General features: G+C 43.0%; 1 protein-coding gene across 1 annotated transcript in view; it reads left to right on the plus strand.

Annotated features, from left to right (window-relative positions):
• PCSK5 (proprotein convertase subtilisin/kexin type 5) overlaps nucleotides 1-21,137 on the plus strand; it is a 409,990-nt gene that overhangs the window by 290,838 nt on the left and 98,015 nt on the right. The window contains exons 21-22 of the mRNA XM_045562588.1: nucleotides 11,260-11,362; nucleotides 16,265-16,401. Coding sequence (XP_045418544.1) covers nucleotides 11,260-11,362; nucleotides 16,265-16,401 — 240 coding nt within the window. The remainder of the gene's footprint in view (nucleotides 1-11,259; nucleotides 11,363-16,264; nucleotides 16,402-21,137) is intronic.

Here is a 21,137-nt window from a genome sequence, read left to right on the forward strand (position 1 = left end):
GAGCCACACCACTCTGAAATGTTTCGATGAGTCGAGCATCCTCTCGTGCTATTATTAATATCTAAGAAACAACTCCTTGGGTTTCTTTTGAGGTTGTACAAATTAGCTCATACCCACTTCTTGACCACTGTGTTCAGAGTTGGGTGAAGATCAGTTAAAGTCACAAACAATGTTTTGTTGTTCCTAAGAGCTTTCTCCGTAAGGCAACAAGAGGGATAATATTGGGCAATAAGAGAAATAGCTGGCCTGCCTTCCTGTGAAATGTCAGTGTGGGGTGCCCAGAATTTTTTAGAAGTTAATAGTTTTAGAACTATGGATTTGGGGTGGGGGCTGCCATTTTCCTGAATAGAATTTTGGGGTCAAACAGAACCATGCCTGTTGAGTTGTTAAAAGTTAATAAAATTGGAGTCCATTCTCTTAAGTGGTCCCTGAATAGTTGTAGAGAAAGGAAATCTTTTGGAGATATTTTATTTATACTTACCATGCATTTCTAAATCAACCACAGAAGGAATATTACCTGATATTAAGCAAGAAACAAATAGGGAACTACAAAGTTTGGAGCGATTGATCTTATTTTATGAAGCTAAAGAGACAGTAAGTAAATTATTCAAAGCCACCAGACAATAAGAAGTGAGTTGAGCTTTGAATGTTTCTAAAGGTCTCTTCCCTCCCTGGTATTGCTTATCCCAGGGACCTGGTTGTGCTAATTGGAGTAGTAACAGCTCACTATTATGGAGAACTTACTATAATAGTATGTTAGTACCTTTCAAAGCACAGTTCATGTGTTAACAAGTGTAATCCATCTGACCATTTTATGACATAGCTGTGGTTATTTCCATTTTACAGATAAGCTGACTGAGGCTCAGAGAAGTTGCATAACGTGTCCACCTAGCTAGCCAAGGCAGGGCTGGGATTCACATCTAGACATCTGGCTCCAGATACAGGCACTTCTCCTGTCTCCTGCCTCTCAAGGGAAAGCATGACTCTCTGAGTGGATAGAGGATAGCTCATGGTCATCTGAGCACACAGGGAATGAGAGAAATCTCAAAAAGGGGAAAAGGACATTTTCTCTATGTGGGCCCAGGTGAGGTTTCCATACTCTGGACAATCTAAAGCTCTGATAGGATGCAATCCATGGGAAGGATGTCAGTAGGCAGGGAAACGCTGAGACTCTTTGAGGTGTCCTGTACAACAACATCGCCTTTTCTACCCCCATCCCTTCCCATACCACACACACACACACACACACACCTGCCCTCACTTTATGTGTTCCACCCCTACTGAGATAGAGAGGAACTGTAAAATTTGTCCTGCCAAGTAAGGAAGCAAAGTCCACCCTGCCCATTCAACAAAGAAGCAGGTATAGTCCAAGAGCGTGGTGACTCACCAATTCAGGTTCTGAACTTGACTTGATGAAACTCTGCTGGGAAGAAGCCCCCTCTGACAGAGACGCGTACATTTTTGACAGACTTTGACCTCAGCAGCCTGAGAGGATCACAGCCACGGCTCTGGAATTTTCCACAGCAAAATTCAGAAAAAGTTGGTGTTGCCCTGGTACAGGGAGGCTGTCTCCAAGGGGATGCTAATAATAAAATATAACTTGTGTAGGCTGCATCTTGCAGCCTGATTGCTTTGAAAGGTCATTGTTCTCAGTCCGCAGGGCCATTAATTTTAGTTGCCTCATTGCCACCCACATATGCAGCCAAGACATTCTTCAAGCACCCTCAGAGGTGGTAGGAAAAGCACAATGTGGTAGCTAGTCTGACCAGAGTTTGAATGACATTCACAGAGCTAACGTTCCAATGCTTGGATTCCTTATTTGGTCAAATGGAGCTGATACCCCTATTTCCCCTATGCTAGAACTGGAGATTTAATGAGATAGCATAATTAAAATGCCTGATAATTAGAACTAACCTCTGCCATCCATTGTGCTGGTGCTGTGGATCTGTTTTCTCATTTGATCCCCACCACAGCCTATGAGAAAGAGATTATTATCTGCATTTTACAGAAGAGGAATGTCCGGGAAATATGTGATTTGATTAATTTCCTACAGCTGGAGAGGGAAGGGTGCCAAAAATCAAACCCAGGACATGGGTGTTGATGACTCCAAAATGTGTGCATCTACCCAGCACAAGTGCATCCTCCTGTGCTGACACGCAGTAGGCACAGAGCACATTTGGATTTCCCTTCTTTATTTCCACACTTAGACTTTTTGAAAAGCACAACTTGGTCACTCCCAGTAAAACACTGGGCAGCCTACTAAACGGCCTTCCGCAGTCACCCAGGGGCTGAGGCATTCCGGGTGCCACACTCCACACAGACCTGTCACTAGACAAACCAGCGGATCTCTTAGACAGTGTTAACGAGGACCTGAAGGAAAACTGAAATGTCAAGTACTGAGGCCGGGACCAGCTACTGCACCGCTGGAGCCCTAGACCTTGGAACGCAACGCCTCCTCTTTCCAGAGGCTTCTCTTTTCTCTTAATTAGAGGTTAGACTGAAATGTTTGAGCACAAAAAGCAGGCGTGAGGCAGGACTGCAGCGTGGGCGAGGAGAGATGAGGCAGCACCTTCTAGGTGCTGATACAGAGGAAGAGACGGAGGGCGATTTCAGGGTGTTTCTGCCCACGGGCCGGCGAGTGAAGAAGCGAGGGCGGTGGAACTTTCAAGGGGTTTGAGAGCCAGTTGTAAGGGAGCGAGGCTGGTCGGGCCTCTGTCGAAGTCAAAGTGATGCTCGCAAGTGTCATCCCTGTGTCCGCGTTTCAGAACCTAACACAGCAGCGGGGAACATTTCGATCATACTAATCTGCACGGGAAGGACTCAGGGCTTTCACCATCCGCACGCTCGCCCTCTTTGTTTAGTTCAGATGTGTGAGGAAGGCTCTGTGGGCCACACTCCTGAAAATTTCACCTGCCACCTTCATCACTCCAAAGAGAAAGGCAGTGACACCTCCCTGAAGGCCGGATAGCGCCTTGCCCGCTCGTGGGTTTAGGAGGACGCGCTACCTACTAACAACACTCCTCCCCTTCTGCCCGGTCCCCGGCCCTTCCACTCCTCCCCTTCTGCCCGGTCCCCGGCCCTTCCACTCCTCCCCTTCTGCCTGGTCCCCGGCCCGTCCACATCAGTCACTTTGTCAGTCAATCTACCCAGCGTGACCTCTCTCAGGTAGGCGGTGATGCTTTCCAAAAGGTAAAAATGAGTTATTCTCTCAAATAATGGTCACTTATTTCTGTCACCGTGTATTAAAACCCAGCTATCCCCTCACTGGGAACTCATCAAATACTGTACCTTTCTCCCCAGGAGAGCGGGCCCTCTGCAGCCACATAGAGGGGACATTTGGGGATAAAATCACAGCTCTGATAAACCGACAGATCTAGTGCACTAGCTGACCTGTAGAAATTCTAGGATCCCTTACAAAAATAGCAAAGACAGCCCACTAAATAAAGAGATGGTCGAGAAATTTCATGCGCTTACCATGAGCTATAAATGGATTCATGGCTACTATACTCTGCTTTTGAAAACATTTTCATGATTTTCCTCATTCACAGGTTCAATGAGAGGCTTTGTGAATGTATTTTGTTTAATTGCACATAATAATCACACTCAGGTCTTCTTCCTCCCTTGGGTCTGGTCCTGCAACCAGCTGTTCAGTCCCCCTTTTTTTTTTTTTTGTTAATTGGCAAATAAAAATTGTATGTATTTAAGTCATACAACATGGTGTTTTGAAACATATACACATTGTAGAATGGCTAGATTGAGCTAATTACCGTATGCATTACCTCACATATTTCTTTTGTGGTGAGAACACTTAGCATCTATTCTCTTAAGGATTTCCAAGTATATAAACATTGTTATTAACTGTAGTCACCGTGTTGTATCATAGATCTCTTGAATTTATTCCTCCTGTCTAACTGAAATTTTGTATCAACCACCATTCTATTAATACTCCCCACTTCTATTAGTTTAAGTTTTTTGTTGAAAAATTTTATGGATACACAATAGTACATTTTTATGGAGTACATGTGATATTTGGATACAATCATACAATGTGTAATGATCAAATCAGGGTAGTTGGGACATACATCACCTCAAACATTTATCCTTTCTTTGTGTTGAGAACATTCCAAATCCACTCCTCTATTTATTTTGAATATATAATAAATTATTATTAACTGTAGTCAAGTTCAGCTTTTTTTAGATTCCACATGTAAGTGAGATCATATGGTATTTGTCTTTCTGCGACTTTTCAATTCTAAGCATCCTCATGCTAAGACTTAGAGTGATTTTTCACTCACATAGAAGCAATGCAAAGTTCTCTTGATTAAGGAAAAGATATTTAAGAACCAATCCATGTATACTAGATTTTCATATAAATTGAAGGTCAGAGGGCTATCGTCATAATTCTGGTTATAAACTACTTCAAGAAGCTGGGTTTTTTTTGTTTTTGGACAGAATTAAGCAGTATGGAAAATCCCTATCGAGAGCCCCAACCGATTTACTTTATTCATTCAAAAAATATTTTTGAGTTCCTCTTAGGAGCTTATAGCCTAATGGGCAGAAAAAAAATGCTTATAAAATCTCAGTTTACTTGATACATGGAATTGCCTTTTAATGAATGGTGGGCATTTTATCACAGAAAATAGATTTGGAGGATATATTTCATCATTGAGTAAATCCATTTTATGCAACATGCTTGCTCAAAGTTCATGTGTTTTCACAGTAAATTCCTTTTTGATACCTTACCTCACCACGTGGTCTACACGAGGCATGTACTCAGTTCTTTCTTTTTATAAATAGCAAAGCTACTTGGAACACTAAAAGGGCAAATGAATCCATATCAGGAAATATCGTAGAAAGAACATGAGCTCAGTCTCACACAAACCTGGGTCACAGCCCAACTCTGCCACTTACCTAGTTGAATTAATTTATGCAAGATATTTTAATCTCCCTGAGCCTCAATTTCTTGTTTATAAAAGAGGTTGTTGTCTGGATTAAGTATTACATAGAACAGCACTTGTAATATGGTAGGTGTCCATGAATGGGAACTTGTGTGATTGCTACATCACCACTATATTCAGGTGTGTTGGCCAAGACTTCACTTTGGATGTATTTTTTTTAACCACCTGACTGCAGTCAGAGGCCAAAAACAGTACAAACTAGGAAGATCAACTTTTAATTCTTCCCTTTGAACAACGTGTAGGTGGAAGGAAACTAAATATTTGCATGTGTGTTAGACCCACAATTTACAATCTATCCTTTTTGTGGAGTACCAACCCATGAGGTTGCCAGAGTAGCATTTCAGAGCATCTGTGTAAACCACACAGGTCAATGCTGATGCCTAAGAGTGAAAAAGTACTGGGACCATTGGGGATAAGTCCTGTCAATCAAAAAAGCCTACGTGGGGAAGACAAGGTCAAGTTGTCCTTGAGAGGACAGGGCAGAGAAGTAGTGTCCTCCAGACACCTCCATGCTGTGACATAGAATTTTCCTTCTCACTGCCTGATGTTCATTCTGCCTTTAGTGGGTCCTGAGGAAAGGAGGAACACAGAGTTTTCCATCTGACATCTGTCTCCCTCCTCACAAATTTTATCCATGTGTCCATTTATTTCTGTCATCACAGGAGGTCTCCCAGGCCTCACTTCAACAGACTGGCTCCCCAGGATGCTTGATGCTCTGAGGACCCTTCCCCGAAAGGAAGGCAATACTGACTTTTTTGGTTAAAATTAAGTATTGGCCTACTAAGGGACAAAGTCATTGTGTAGACTTTTTTTTTAATTGTAGCAAAATGTATGTAACATAAAATTTACTGTTTTAACAATTTTTAGTGTACAGTTCTGGGGCATTAAGTACATTCACACTGTTGTACAGCCATCACCACCATCCATCTACAGAGCTTTTTCATCTTCGCTCACTGAAACTCTGTACCCATTAAACAATGACTCCCTATTTCCCCCTTCCCCAGTCCCTGGAAACCACCATTCCACTTCGTCTCTATTACTTTTACTGCTCTAGGTACCTCGTATAAGTGGAATCATACAATATTTGTCCTTTTGTGACTGGCTTATTTCACTTAGCATAGTGTCTTCAAGGTTCATCCATGTTGTAGCATTTGTCAGAATTTCCTCTTTTTAAGGCTGAATGATTGTGTAGACTTTAAAGGAAAGATGTTGCAGTCTCAGTTGATGGCCTCATATTTTGAGCCTTGCTATAAAACTTCATGCTTAACGAGGCTTTAAAAATGGACTTATTTCGTTAGCATATAATTAGTGGAGAGTGTTGCTGAGTATTTATTGTAGCTGGTGGAAAGAAATAAATGTATAGTTTTTTTAAGGAAGCTTGTCTTCACATACTGGTATCTTAAGTTGGAAACTATGTATTGGCATCCCTGCAAAAAGATAGTATAATATGATTTGATTAGCACTTGTGATGGTAGAGTCAGTCAGTAAAGTCACACTCCATGATTCCTGGCATCTGAGTGATAAGGAAGATAAATAAGCCTCACCCAGAGGTCTACAGATAATTTAATACTCCAAGGTTACTCACTGAATTAAGCAGATCAAAAACTGAGTGGCTGAATTCTCATCAAATGTTCCTTCCACCTTCTCTTTCTAATCACCTTGCTAAAAAGTCACTTTAAACTCATATTATTCTAAGAAAGGGGGAGAGTAGAAGAGGAGTGAGGAATTAAAATCTACCTGTTTGGTACAATGTACACTATTCTGGTATTGGGTACACTAAAAGCCCTGACTTCAGCATTATGCAATTCATCCATGTTATAAAAAACACTTGCACCCCCTAAATCTATTGAAATAAAAAAAAATTAAAAATCAACTCACATCATAATGTATCTACTTATGTTTTTATTAATTTATTTAGTGTACATATTTACTTGCTTGAATTCTACAGTAAATTGGGCTCTAATCAATAAAGAAATACTATGAGGCACAAAAGAAAGCATAGCATTTCTTCAGGGGAAAAGAGGCTCCTCTGGCCATGTAAACTCAAAAAATATTGTTATGTTTCAATGATATTTTGTAACTTTGGATGATGTGATACATATTCTCCTATTCTGAATGATGTCATAAATTTTATTTCTAACCTAGACTTGTTGGTAACATTCTGTAATGTTATCAAGAGATGGAACAAGCAGAGTAAACCACTTACTTATAATTTTTTTTAATTTACAAACACTAATTTTTAAGCTGTATTTTCAACTTTCGAAGTATCATTCGTCTCCATGCGACTCTACTTCCTCAATGTCCTTTGAACCATTACAGGATAAGATAGGAAAGGAACTAAGGGGGAATGGAAAATTTTTGATAGCAGGAGAAAGATAATTGGACATAATAATAATGGGTGAAGATGCCAGAAAGAAGCGTTTGTAGGATGAGGTGGAGAACAAAATATTGGCCCCCGAAGTCTCTGCTAAAAGTGACTTTTTCTAAAAATTTTGTATATAACGCCTGTCATAAACATTCAGCTTGTTGTGCAATGAAGACAGATGACAAGAATTTGCTGCTCCAACAACCAAAAAAAAAAAAAAGGCAACTTCACTATGTCCTTGGAATCTGGCTTCTTTAGTTCCAAATGTGCATTGGAAAACTTGTGCCTGTAGGGCTGGGGGAAGTTGTTTATGTAACTAATTAGACATCAACATAAATATGGGAATAGGGGAAGCTCCCTCTATTTTCATCTGTTCTAAAGCCAGAGCTAGCTCTAAAGTGCAGAGATGTGCAGACTCACTAGGGATGCACAGTTTAGCTGTCCCACCCTGACTCTCTTACATAAGCTTCGAAGTCATGAAGTTTTTTCCATTTTGTTTCCAGATGGTAGGAGGAAAAAACAAGTTTTAAGAGTCATGTATCAGGGAGAGAAAAGGCTTGGGAAGGTTTTGGGTTAGGGGAGAACTTTTGGAGATCAGACAATGATGGGAGGCATGCAGAAGAGATTGAAGACAGAGAAACTGGATGGAGAAATATTCTGAGGGAAGAAGATTAATAATATCAGATAGAGAGTTGACAATGTCCAGGAGGGAAGACATACCTTCCTCAGACATAGAAGATAAGTGAGCAGTCAGGAGAAGATGGAAAGGAATTTTGACACTGAGAAAAAGGAAGCTGAGGGAACTCAGATATCTCATCAGCAAATTAGGAGATAATGTCTCCTTCTCAGAAAGACTAGGGTGGAACCTGGGCTTTGGGATGGGTTGGCCTAGCCCAGGTGGGGATGCAAAGTGGAGATAGAAAGAGGTGAATGAAGGGATGGTCATGCAGTGGTAGGGACCCACCAGGGGTGATGTAGACTCATCGTAGGGCATAAGAAAGTGTCTTTGAAAGACGTATTTGAAATCTTGGGGGCCCAGCACCATGGCTCACACCTGTAATCCCAGCACTTTGGGAGGCTTGGGCAGGAGAACCATTTGAGCCCAGGAGTTTGAGACCAAACTGGGCAACATAGTGAGACCCCATCTCTACAAAAAATAGAAAAACTAGCCAGGTGTGGTGGTGTGCATCTATAGTCCTACCTACTCAGACGGCTGGGGCCGAGGATAGTTTGGATCTGGGAGCTGGAGGTTGCATTGAGCTATAATGATGCCACTACACTGAAGCCTAGGTGACAGAGCAAGACTCTGTCTCAAAAAAAAAAACAAAAAAAACCCCTGAAATCTTGAAGATGGGGAACCTGAAATCTTGGAGATGGGGTAATCCCTAGTGTTCATGATGTCTAAGGTGGCACTTTGTGAGTGCCAGTTGAGGTCATTATAGTGGAGCAGATCAAGGAAATGCAAAGCCAAGGTATTAATGCCACCTACTGGCATATGGAAGCCAACGAGAAGGCAAACAGGAGATACAGAAGAGAATTGAAAATTTTCACAGTTATATCCTGTTAACCTTTGCCTAACCTAGCAACGTATCATCTGTAATTGCAAAGACGACTCTGGGTGTGGCTATGGGATAACGCTCAGAACCATCTAAGTAACATTTGGTTTAGCAGAGTAAGATGTTTTAATTTAAAATCCTATCCTTTGTATGTCTCTGAATCTCTCCTACTGCCTGGCATGTGTGTAGATTTCTTTAAATCCATGGAATGAATGAATGGATAAGCTGTGCTCTCTATAGCCCACATTTCTCTAGAATACACTGTCTTTGGGTTTTGAAGCTTCCGTGACTCTCCTCCATTCCTGTTCCACTCAACGTATATTTGTTGAAAGATACATAGGTCTCATCCAGCTCTGTAAAAACAAATTATTTGCCTTGACCTCTGCAAGCAAGATCTACTTCTTCCTACCAGGTCTGCCCTGGATCCTCTGTTCTTAATTTTGCTGGTGCCTAGACTGATCATCACACTTCTCTGTTGGTTCTGCATCCTACAACAGTAGTAGAAGCCCCTGTAACAAGGGCAATAAACAAGAGGTGGAGCCTAAATAAATAAAAAGAAGGCTGCATAAATATAATGTGATGCCTTATTAAGTGAAACAGTCTCAACTTGAAATCAATCACTCCCACTAAACAGAACTCCCAGCTTTGTCCTGCCTTGGGACTACCGATTACCAAGAATGCAACCAATCCATTCAGCACCTTCATGTGAGTTAATGAATGGTGCTCCCTACAGGGGAAGAGGCAGCCAACGAACGCCACAGTGCATGGCATGGTGAGGCAAACATGCCCTGGATTTCAGCCTCCACTTGACCATTTGGGCAGGCAGGAGCCTTGTGCAGTGGACAACCTGCTCATCTGCACTCTTGTTTCTGCTGCTTATGCCCTCTTTGGGGCCTAGCTCTCCTGGAATGTCTCCTACTCACTTCTGAGCCAAGAACCACAGTACCATCCTAAAAATTATACATGAGATTCCTGGTCCAAGGTGTACCTTAGTAACAATGAGAAGACTAGAAGACAGATTGCAGGGTGTGCAGGGTATGCTGCTCTTAGATGCTTGCACCACTTGGAACACGTGCTTTCCCTTTCAGTTAACAAAACAAATAGAACAACATTACATGAAAAGCTTTATCTGCTATAGGGGAGCAAACTCTAACAGTTTCATCATTTTCATCTTTGTGGTTTAGTGCTAGAAAGGGGGGCATGTAGGTATGTAAGGTCTACTTACATTCTAACTGTATCAATTCAGTAAAGCGTGGGGAAAAGGCCAGGGAATGGATTTCCCTCCACCCCTCACCAGTCAAATTAAGGTTTCCAGGACTTTTTTCAATGCAGCTACAATAAATCAGGCAGCGAATCTTAGAGTTTCAGTGAGACAACTTGATTAAACTCTGGGCGGGCCCCGCTACCTCACCACACCAGCTGGATCTGAGATTGACAATGTTCAGACACGCTTAGAGGGCTGTCGACGTTGGGGAGGTGGGGTCCAGAGAAGGTTGTGACTCTGCCAAAATCTGAAAATATATTTTCTGAGCATGATCAGTTTCCAAACTAGAAAAAGTGGCTCTTTGGATCCGACTGAAGACCGTCTATTGATTTTTAAAAAGACAACAGCAGGGAGGATGGGTGTGGTGGGGGTAGGAGGGCCGGATTGGATGAGCGGAAGCCCATCTTTGGATTTTCACCTTCAGTGAGGTTGGCCTCTCTCCACCACTTTTGCCGTGGGATTAATTTCTTAAATGTTCACAGGAAACTTGTGAGGTTGGACTTGCTTCTGTGGCAAGACCTCATTTGTGTTTTTCCTTGGGAAAGATAAGCTTTCCAATTAAAGGAGAATTCTCTGGCTGTCTCTCCAATGTTACTCTTTCCGGGTGAGATGTAGCCCACATCTGCCAAATGTCAGCCAAGACTCAGCTCCCATTCCTGACCGGTAACCACAGTCCCCCACCCCGGCCCCGTGGGGTAGAAAGACAAGATCTGGGTGGGTCCTGCTCATGGCTGGACTCAAACTAAGACTATAACTGGGGCCTCTGCAGGCCAGGAGGCCTCAGCTTTTAATGGGAAAGTCGGTAGGAGCTCGGTAAAGGGGTCCAGCAGGAAGCCCCCCTTGGCCTCCTCTATTTATAAAATGTGTAACACATGTTGACTACATTCAGAATTATGTCATTGCCTCATAACTTTTTGAGGTTCCAACTCCTGGGAGAGGAGCAGTTGTTATGGGAAGGTCAGGATTTAGGGCCGGCAGCTGAGGCCATTCAGGGCCTCTGCTCTCTGCTGTTGGCCTTGCTTTCAGGCAGCCATGGAGAGACCTGCAGCTCTCAGGCTGACAGCCAGGCAGCCTCGCCATGTGGCAATGAAGTCACCAACTAGGTTTTCTCCCCAGGAGAATACATTGACGAGCACGGCCACTGCCAGACCTGCGAAGCCTCGTGTGCCCGGTGCCGGGGGCCAACCCGGGAAGACTGCACTGGCTGCCCTGTCACAAGGTGAGTGGCCGCTCGGTATCTCCTGGTGGGGGAGCTCCTGTGTGGCAGGGTGGAGGGAGGGGGTGCTCACCGCCTTAGAGCCACCCCAAGGGGCTGCAGGAAAAACAACACACTCCTGTCTGTGACACAGATATTTTACTCGGTCTGGCCACAGACCACCTCTGTAGCATCCGCAGTGCCTACTGCAAGGACCCGTTCCCTGCACACTGAAAAGATTTTCTTATCAACGAATATGGTACCTTTGATGCCACTTCTGATGCCTGGAATCTCATCCATTCCTGCACGTCCATCCCTTAACCAGCACTTCCATCTGCTGGTCAAATACTGCTCGTTTCTAGAGTCAGTTCAAGAGTGAACTGTTCTATGAAGGCATTTCTGACCTCTTCCCGGTAGAATTAAACTTTCCTATTTATGCCCCTTTGCTCTATGTAAACTTCCCTAAGAGTACTTGTAGCCTTTGAAGACATTCATTTTCAAATCCATCTCTTCACTAGACGGAAGCCCCTTGAGATACTCGTCTTTGTATCTCTAGTACCGGCCACAGGGCTAGCATAATAGTAGGTGCTCAATAAATATTTGGTAGCCCAGTGAATGAGGGAATAGCAAGTATGCACATAGAGTGAGCACCTCTGCTAAGACACTGGGAATTTCTGATAAAAGAAGGTGGAGGCTTGTTGTATCCTCAGGCAATGGCCCTCTGATCCTAGCACTTAATGTTTGAATGAATGGCCTCATCACTGCCCTGCTAAACATGCAGGAAGCAGGGTCTCTCCCCAGACCAGGACAAAGAGGCTGCTCTAGTGGCAGGTGCTCTGCGTCTCTAGGATGGAAAGTACCTCTGCTTTGCACAGTGGTCATTTTATCCTAATTCTTCCTCAGGACTGTAATATCTTTGCAAGCAGGGGTTGTGGTTTATTTGTCCCTTTATTTCCCACAGTGACCAACAAATAATAATTCAATAAATGTGTTTTATTGAACTTGATAAAATGTATAATCAGAGTCATGGATTCAGCTCTCAGAATGAGGAAGGAAGAAAGGAAAACAGGAAAGAAAGAAGGTGGAAGGAAGGAAGAAGACACAAAAGAATAGTCTTAAGAATTTTTAATGCTAACCATGAGAATACTTTCCAAGTGTCTGTTTGAGATATCTATCCCTCTAAATATTGAATTTGCTTTAAATCAGCTTCAGGGCACACTTTAAGATACAGACAACATTCCCAAAATGAGGTCCTGTTTCTCCTCCAACTTCCCACTATACCAACAATTAAATCTCATTGCATGTGTGGACATCTTTTGAACTAGGGGGACACTTTAACATTTGTTTCATAAGGCAGCTACCATGATTCCTTTACACTTCTATAAATCCTTGGGTTTAGCTGCTTAAAGACAACTGGCCAAGCTCCCTTTGCCACTGTGTTTAATACACAAAGTTCTGCAATGCTGTGGTCCTCACTGCCTAAGCTAATTTCCCAGCCCAGTCCTAAAGGAGTTACAGAGTCAATGAACCAATTAAAAGCATTTAAAAGTTACTTTTGTTCTGACCCACCCTCAAATGTTTTATTTGATCTTTTTAATGAATTTCAAGGAAGAAAATCTTTTTTGTTTTTTACCATATTTCATTCTGTTAGAACATTAAAGCACCAAGAAATTATATTAAGCGCCCTTGTGTTGGCTTTAATCAGGCCAAGCCAACAATCGGCACAGAGGACCAGCTACTTCTGACTTGCCTTCTCTTCCATGACAGATCATGTCTCTCTCTCTCTCTCTCTCTCTCTCTCTCTCTCTCATACACACACACACACACACACACACACACACACACCCTGGGGGCTTCTGGAATATTTAGTGCCAATGTTCAGATCATCTCTGCCCAGGCCATTAGCCCTTGGTTCATTTGCCTTCTCTCTTTCTGTCAGCCGTGTCTGACCTGGAAGTGTTCACTGCCTGTGAAAAGGTCAGGAGCAGGCATGAAACTCTTCCCCTGTAGAGATGAGCTTGCCTGGGTGTCTCAGGAATCCATGAGCTGGGTGACTGGTGGTCCCAGAGATGCACGGAGTTGGCTTTAAAGAAAATTATCATCAGTCTTATTTTCTGCTTTCATAAAGTATCTCTTCACCTCCACTTGGGAAAATGTGCTGGTGTCTTGAAAACTATGGCCATTTTCTTCATATTTCTTAGCTATTTTTCTTGAGAGGATGAAGAGTGCAGGGAGTGATGTACTTCGGTGCCTCCGCTTAAGCTTAACTGTCGTCCCTACCCCTCCACCTTTAGGAAGAATCTTGCTCTTACACAAATTGGGTCTGTCACCTAAGCTTTCCTTAGGCTGGAGGTGGAGCAGGTGGTTTAAAGCACTCGATACTTTCTTTTTTTTTTTTTTTGCCACAGAGTCTCACCCTGTTGTCCAGGCTAGAGTGCCCTGGTGTCAGCCTAGCTCACAGCAACCTCAAACTCCTGGGCTCAGGCGATCCTCCTGCCTCAGCCTCCCGAGTAGCTGGGACTACAGGCATGTGCCACCATGCCTGGCTAATTTTTTCTACATATATTTTTAGTTGTCCAGATAATTTCTTTCTATTTTTGGTAGAGATGGGGTCTCGCTCTTGCTCAGGCTGGTCACGAACTCCTGAGCTCAAACAATCCACCTGCCTCGGCCTCCCAGAGTGCTAGGATTACAGGTGTGAGCCACCGCGCCTGGCCGATACTTTCTTAAAATTAAATCAGAAAGGCAGCTCTGTTCCTACATAAACATAGAAGTGTTGTACGGTCTCCTTCCTCCTCTGTTTCTGGGTGGTTTCAAATGATTCCCATTGAGAGTATTAAGAGTATTGAGAGTATTAATCATTTCTCTCTTAAGAGAAATGATTGCCCCCCAAACCAACCTGTCATCTCTTCCTGTAAAGGACAAGACGATGATGTACTTTACATCCCTTCCTCACCTGAATTTAGCAAGAAAATGAACCGCCAGAATAAACTTGCCCCATTCTCCTTTTCAACAGAACATCAAGAAACTTCCTTGATTAAAATCCTCAGAAAGCTCTTATGGGAGTTTTTCTCACAGGAAATTTTTTGGTTTTGTTTTTGTTTTAATCTAGCCACATCCAAATTATTTCTTAAAAAAATCTTCTAGCTCTGAAACCAGAGCCAGGGGAGGACCAGGCTATTCCATGCTGGCATTAGTGCCATCAGCTACAACTCTGGGCTGGGGGGAGAGGCGTCTCTCTCTATGTCATGGTGCAGGGGATCTGCTTTGATGTGGACAGCCAGATGCGCATGAGTGTCTGTTTAGATCTGGGACTCCACACTCTGCAGTGGGCCAAAAGGATTGTTTACTCAGTGGTGCTGGGTGTGGTAACCAGAATCTGAAGGGCCAGGAATCCTAGAGCGAGGCGGCCTTCTGTGGCATGTTGCTGGCCTGAATCCCATTCTGTTTCCAAACAGATGCAAACGACACCGACTTACAGGGTATGGGAATGAACCAGCTGGAAGGCTACAAGTGACATACTATTCAGGATGCCTTGCCCCCCTCCCCAATTCTCTCCAAATCTGGGATAGAAATGGCCCACCCTCCAGTTAAGAGTTGACTCTGGCTCTGAAAACAGTGGGGTTTAAACAAGCCAGTGACACCCCAGGAACAAGTTGCTGGAGACCTACACCCGACCTTTCTTTCGTGTGGTGTCCGGCCTGAGTGGAGAGAGGTGGAGAGAGAAGGAAGCCCTTCCCTTTCTTTGCAGGCCCACTCAGCTATTCCAGGCCTGGACAGCTCATTATGCCCCCAAGGGCATGTGCTAGGTGCTCAGTTAAACTGTGCAATTGACACAATAACTACTGCTCCAAGGGAGCTCTCCAAGACACCAATTTGGTGTCACCTATACTACCTGGGAATCATTTAGCAAATTCCAGAGGAATCCAGACTATCACCGGGCAGTGGGTCTCAGGGTGTCCTCCAGACCAGCACCTTAGCATCACCAGGAACTTGTCATAAATGCAAATTTTCAGCTCCCTTCCCATAAGATCTACCAAATTAAAAATGCTGGAGGGTGGAGCCAGTTCTCTTCATCTATTCACACTACCTAGCTGACTCCTGCATCTGATAAACATTTTGTATTTTTCTGAGCGGAATCCGTGGATACAACTTACTTAATCACATTTGCTCTTGTGATTACTCTGCAAAGAAAAATGAAGCATAACTATAAAAATATTAACAATGACATTATGATATATATTGTACATATATAAAACCAAAGGTTTTAGAAGCCCACATGTTAACTCATCTGCAGTGCTCTTGTAGGTGTTCACAAGCATAGGCAGAAAATAGAGACTGCAGTACCCCATAAATCAGGAAATGCTTGCAAAAAATGGCACTCAAAATCAGAGTTCATTGATTACTTGCAATATGCACAGGCCAAGTTTATAAGTAGCAGCTAAGCTGCAGAGTAGTGCTTTGTTCTATCCTTCAAGAGCCCTTGGAGCTGACATTTCCCTTGCAGAGTGTGAGCATGCTGATAGATAAGGAAAAATATTTTTTCCAAAGTCTCTGGAATCAGAGGCCCACTTAGTGTATGGAAAGCGTACAGACCTCCATCTGACTGTTGGCTAGATTTGGCTGGGGCCCACCAACCATTTGGGTCCAATCCCTGTGGGCACCAGTTAGCTTGTTTGGAGCCAGAATCAGGATTGCTTTCCAGCCTGTGTCTGGCACACCTGCTCTTGGGTCCAAATCTTGGGCCAAGGATGGGTATGTGACTCATATTTTACATATTCTAAAGTGATCAGTCCCAGGCATCCCCCTTGTTTCTGGAACAATGAAGTCAAATCTGTACAGTGAAACATGAATACCACATGTTCTGATACGTAGGACCATTCGGGAAAGTCACTGATAAATTCTAATAGTATGCTTTTCCTCTAGGATTTTTGATGATGGCCGCTGCGTTTTGAACTGTCCCTCGTGGAAATTTGAATTTCAGAACCAATGCCATCCATGCCACCACACCTGCCAGAGCTGCCAAGGAAGTGGTCCTTCCAACTGCACCTCCTGTGGAGCAGGTGAGGGGGCTGCTGCTCCTCGTTTTTCCTGAACTCAAACCCGTTCTCTTCTTGCTGGACATTGTTTGGTTTGCCTCAGAAGCCTTGTCTCTGGGATTGAAGGCTGAGATCAGACAGCTGTTCACTAGAGAGCCTGTACAACCTTGAAGTTCCTGCGTGTTTTCAGGGCACGGAAACCTTGCTCACCTTATTGTAGGGGCGGACTCACTGCCCTTGAAAAGATGAGAGAGAAGTTGAGAGATGTCTTCCCAGAGAAGGAGGAAGAAAGGCATAGAAACATGAGGTCGGACATGAGATAGACAGTGAAGCTAAGATCTGTTGAGATAAAGTGAAAAGCTAGCAAATTAAGGAAGACACATGACGTGTTTGAGAGAAGTATCGTCTTAGAGCCTGTGTCAGGGTCTTCTCGGAGCTGAGCTATGCCATTTAGAAGTTGTCAGAGCCCTGCAGGAACAAGATCATCACTTCAAATGATTATAAATGTGTCCTTTCGTGTTCGAGCTTTACCTCCTCTGCAAGTTTTCTGCTGTCATTGGATTGCATTCCATGGTCTCAGAGGTCCTCTGCAGCCTGACCTATGACTCCTCTCTGGCCTCATCTTATATGCCTGTCCCCTGCTTTGATCTTATGTGGGCCAGATTCATATTATATTTGGCCTACAGAATACTTTTAAAAGTGGAACCAAATTTAAAAATTTGTGAAACTTCAAATAAAATTCTGGGTTTCTTATTTCTCTTAAAAACTCGGAAGATTTGGCAATACCAGGCCTGTATTTCCCAAATCACTATCTGGATTCCAAAACAGGCTGCTCTCCATGATTCACAGTCTGCACCGGTCCCAGGTGCTCACTTACCCCGAGGCTGTCCCTTACCATCATCGTCACACTGACATCGTTTTTCTGGCAGGAGAGCATTATTTATCTTTCTTCTTGCTTGCAACAAAACCAAGAAAACTCAAGAACAAATTGAGAGTATTATGCATTTGCAGGAAAACAGGAGATAACACATTTGTTTGTATAAACTAAAATTATTACCTTGTGTTTCATCCATAAAGAGTATATCTATGCCATTTTATCTCTAGATGCCTCATTTCGTTTTCTTCCTCATCTATAAGTTGGTGATAATGGTTACCCCTTTTAGAGTTATTATTAAAATTAAATGAGATAAAATGAGATAGAACAATAAAGCATTTGGAGCAGGGCTGGACATATAGTAAGCATTCAATGAATATTAACTATTCTTATTTTTATTTCTGCTGTTATTATTACTGTGATTGTTTGTAGCTGCTCACTCCTCTGGCCATTTGAGTTTCTCTAGCCCCAAAGATGTCACTTGAGATGTTTTCACTCATTGTCTTTCCTTTCCACCTTGATTCCAAGGTCATTTCCTCAGTGAGGGCTGCCCTAACCTCCGTGTCCAGGTTAGGTCCCCTTCACATGATCACCCTTGGATCCCTGCACTTCCCCCCTTCACAAGCCTCAGCACATTTGATGCTTAACTTGCCCATAAGACTCTCAGCCTTGGTTTCTACCTTGTTTTCTACCATATTTTGAGCACTAGCACATCACCTGGCATATAGAAGTTGCGAATAAATGACTGAAGGAATGAATGCTACCATAGAAAGAACATCAAAGCCAGCAGTCAGAAAACTTGGGTTCTAGTCCCAGCCTCGTTACTAACTAACTAGAAGACACTAAACCAGTCTCTTCACCTCTTGAAGCCTCTCCTTATTTGTGAAAAAGAGGAGGAAAGACAAGATGGCATTTAAAATCCCTTTTATATCTCTATACATAGCACAAAATTAGAAAGAAGTTTAGATGCTCAACAAATGTCTGGTCTTCTAAGCATCCTACAGCTACTTGGACCAATCTACATGTAAAATGTTCTGACATTTCTTTTCTATTGTCTATTTGAAAGACTGTGTTTAATCCCTTATCTGACACATTTATTGTGTCCCTCCCACATACAAGTTACTATATATTGGGTGCCATGGAAGTAGCATGATACTCACCCTCAAGGAATTTAAAATTTAATAAGGAGGTTTGTCCTCATGTATTACAAGACAAAAAAAAATATTAGATAAAGACCTAATGAAGGCCGGGCATGGTGGCTCATGCCTGTAATCCTAGCACTCTGGGAGGCTGAGGTGGGAGGATCACTCAAGGTGAAGTGAGGAGTTTGAGACCAGCCTGAGCAAGAGTGAGACCTCTAGCCTGGGCAACAGAGCAAGACTGTCTCAAAAAAAAGACCTAATGAATAATAGAAATCCTAGCACAGGTCAGAGAAGAGGAGTGAGCAGAGGAGGCTTCCTGGAGAGGGTATTGTTTAACAGGCACTGATTTAACTCTGCCTACCAAGAGCACCATGTCCCTAGTTCAAGAAGTATTAGTGCAGCAAGTGTAGAAGAGACCTTGACGAGACCATGCTAAAGAAGATGGATGATTTAATTGAAGAAGTTTCATGTCTATAAATGGAAGCTTTAATAAGAGGCTAAAAATCCTCCAGCTGGAAGTCCCATCTACCCACATAACCCTTTCCCACCAGTTTGTAAAGATGGCATCTCTGATTTAATTGTAACTTCATTAAGGTTTAGGTGTGTATCCTTTTGGAAATGCAGATCTCCCACTATGTTGGTGAGGATTCAGTCTAAATCATCTTCCAGATTTGCCCTGTACCAAACTGGACCCAAAGCTAAATGTGACCAATAACACAACAGCTACAATAAGCAAGATGTTGAAGTAACCTTCATCAAATTTATTTTCAGAGTCCCTCAGGCTTTCTTTTATTCTTTCCAGCAGTCCTTTTCCCCTCATGTCTGCAACCGTCAGCCTCCCTGGCCACCTGCAGACATCCACTGTCTTCACACGGGTCCACCTTCTCTTCTAACAAAGTCAGATACCAACAAATGCTCTGGTAATAGTTACTCTCCAGAATAAATGAAAGCCAAGATGAACCTCTTTCAGAGTTCCTTGCATCTGAACTCGTCTCGTATTATCCCATGAAAGGTTTTGGCGCCTAACAAAAATATCTGCCCTTCTACTACTGGAGCCAGTTTCTCCTACATAACTATTACAGTAATTTAAATTTGGATACCCTGGGAAGGTAGCCAAAAATTTAGGCATAGTGTTTAAATCTCTGGGCTATCCAAATGATCATCCACAACTATTAGTGACTGAGCTGGCACACTACTCAGCCTGTTAGCTATATGACCAGATCTTGACATCATCCTGGACCAAATGTGTGGAGAAAGCTGGCCGTGGTCAAGGCATCTAAGCGACTTTCCTGTGCAGGGTCCATGTATTTTAAAAACTGAGACGCCTCAAATCTTTTTCCTTTAAACCCAAATTATAATACTCAAAGAAGTCCATATAATAAAGCCACATCAGAACAATAAAAATAGGATTGAAGAGCATTTCCTCTGATATTTGAGCCCATCATCATTTTTATTTTATGACTGTCGACTCCACTGGATATAGGGGAAACATTGAATATTGCCAAATATGAATTCACTCATTCATTCAATCATTCAACAAATACACATTTGCAGCTTACTGGATGCCAGGCTGCCCCAGGAACCCTCAAGAACGCCTCTGGATCCTGAGTTGGTGTCCTGTGAAGGTGTAGGGGGTGGAGGAGAGGTAGACGTCCTCACTGCTCTCCTTCATAGCTTCCCACCGACGTCTGAGAAAGTGGGGCACTCTGAAAAACAGAACTTTTTCTGAATGACTCATGATGGAAATGGAGTTGGCTACGGTTGGCTAGGGTGTCATAAGTGGCTAAGAAGAACATAATTTGGAAGATTGATCCTCTTGGGGTCTCCCAAGATTCCAGGTTCCACCAGGTCAGAATTTTGTGCTTCACAACACTGATCTATAGCTGTAGAATCACCAAATGCACATTACCTCTCCCCAAACATTCTCCTTCCCTTAGAGGATAATGTTCTTCTAAATCTAACTTGGCAACAGCAGAATACTTTTTTTCATCCCCTCTGTGAAAGTCCCCTTTGTTTTCTTGGTCCCACAGGAACCAGTAGACTTCGGGTATGAAATGAAATTCAGAAAGAGATGGCTCGAGAGCCCGTAATGCAAGGGTTTTTTAAAATTGTATTTGAACTAGGGCTTTGATTAAATAGGAAATATTACAGTAAACCATATGAAAGTACCATGTTTATAAGTAAAAAAAAAAAGTCAAATATCAGCAATTTCACGTGATTCGGTCTAACATGATACCGACTCAGTTTCTGCACTTGCAACATGGGGTTGGTTCTATCTTTACCCACGAATTCAGCATCCTTGCATCTTGAAGGTCAATGGTTTTATATTTGTTTTTGTTTTGAGACAGAGTCTCATTCTATTGCCCTGAGTAGAATGCAGTGGCATCATCATAGCTCACTGCAACCTCAGACTCCTGGGCTCAAGCAAATCCTCCTGCCCCAGCCTCCTGAGTAGCTGGGACAACAGGTGCGCACCACAACACCTGGCTAATTCCTCTATTTTTAGTAGAGACAGGGTCCTGCTCTTGCTCAGGCTGGAGGTCAATGGTGTTGGATCTCCCTGTGGTAGGTCACATGATAAGTGAACACTAGACCCCACTTATGCTGGGTAACACAGATCAGCTACTCTTCTGAGGCAGAGACATATAGGAAATCTGATTCAGAGAAGATGGATACATGAGCACACTCCCCATAAAAACTCCAGGAAGGTAAGAGTAGGAGACCTCTGGGTGCATGTATATTAA

The sequence above is a fragment of the Lemur catta genome, chromosome 10, assembly GCF_020740605.2.
Source record: "Lemur catta isolate mLemCat1 chromosome 10, mLemCat1.pri, whole genome shotgun sequence".
Lineage (NCBI taxonomy): Eukaryota > Metazoa > Chordata > Mammalia > Primates > Lemuridae > Lemur > Lemur catta.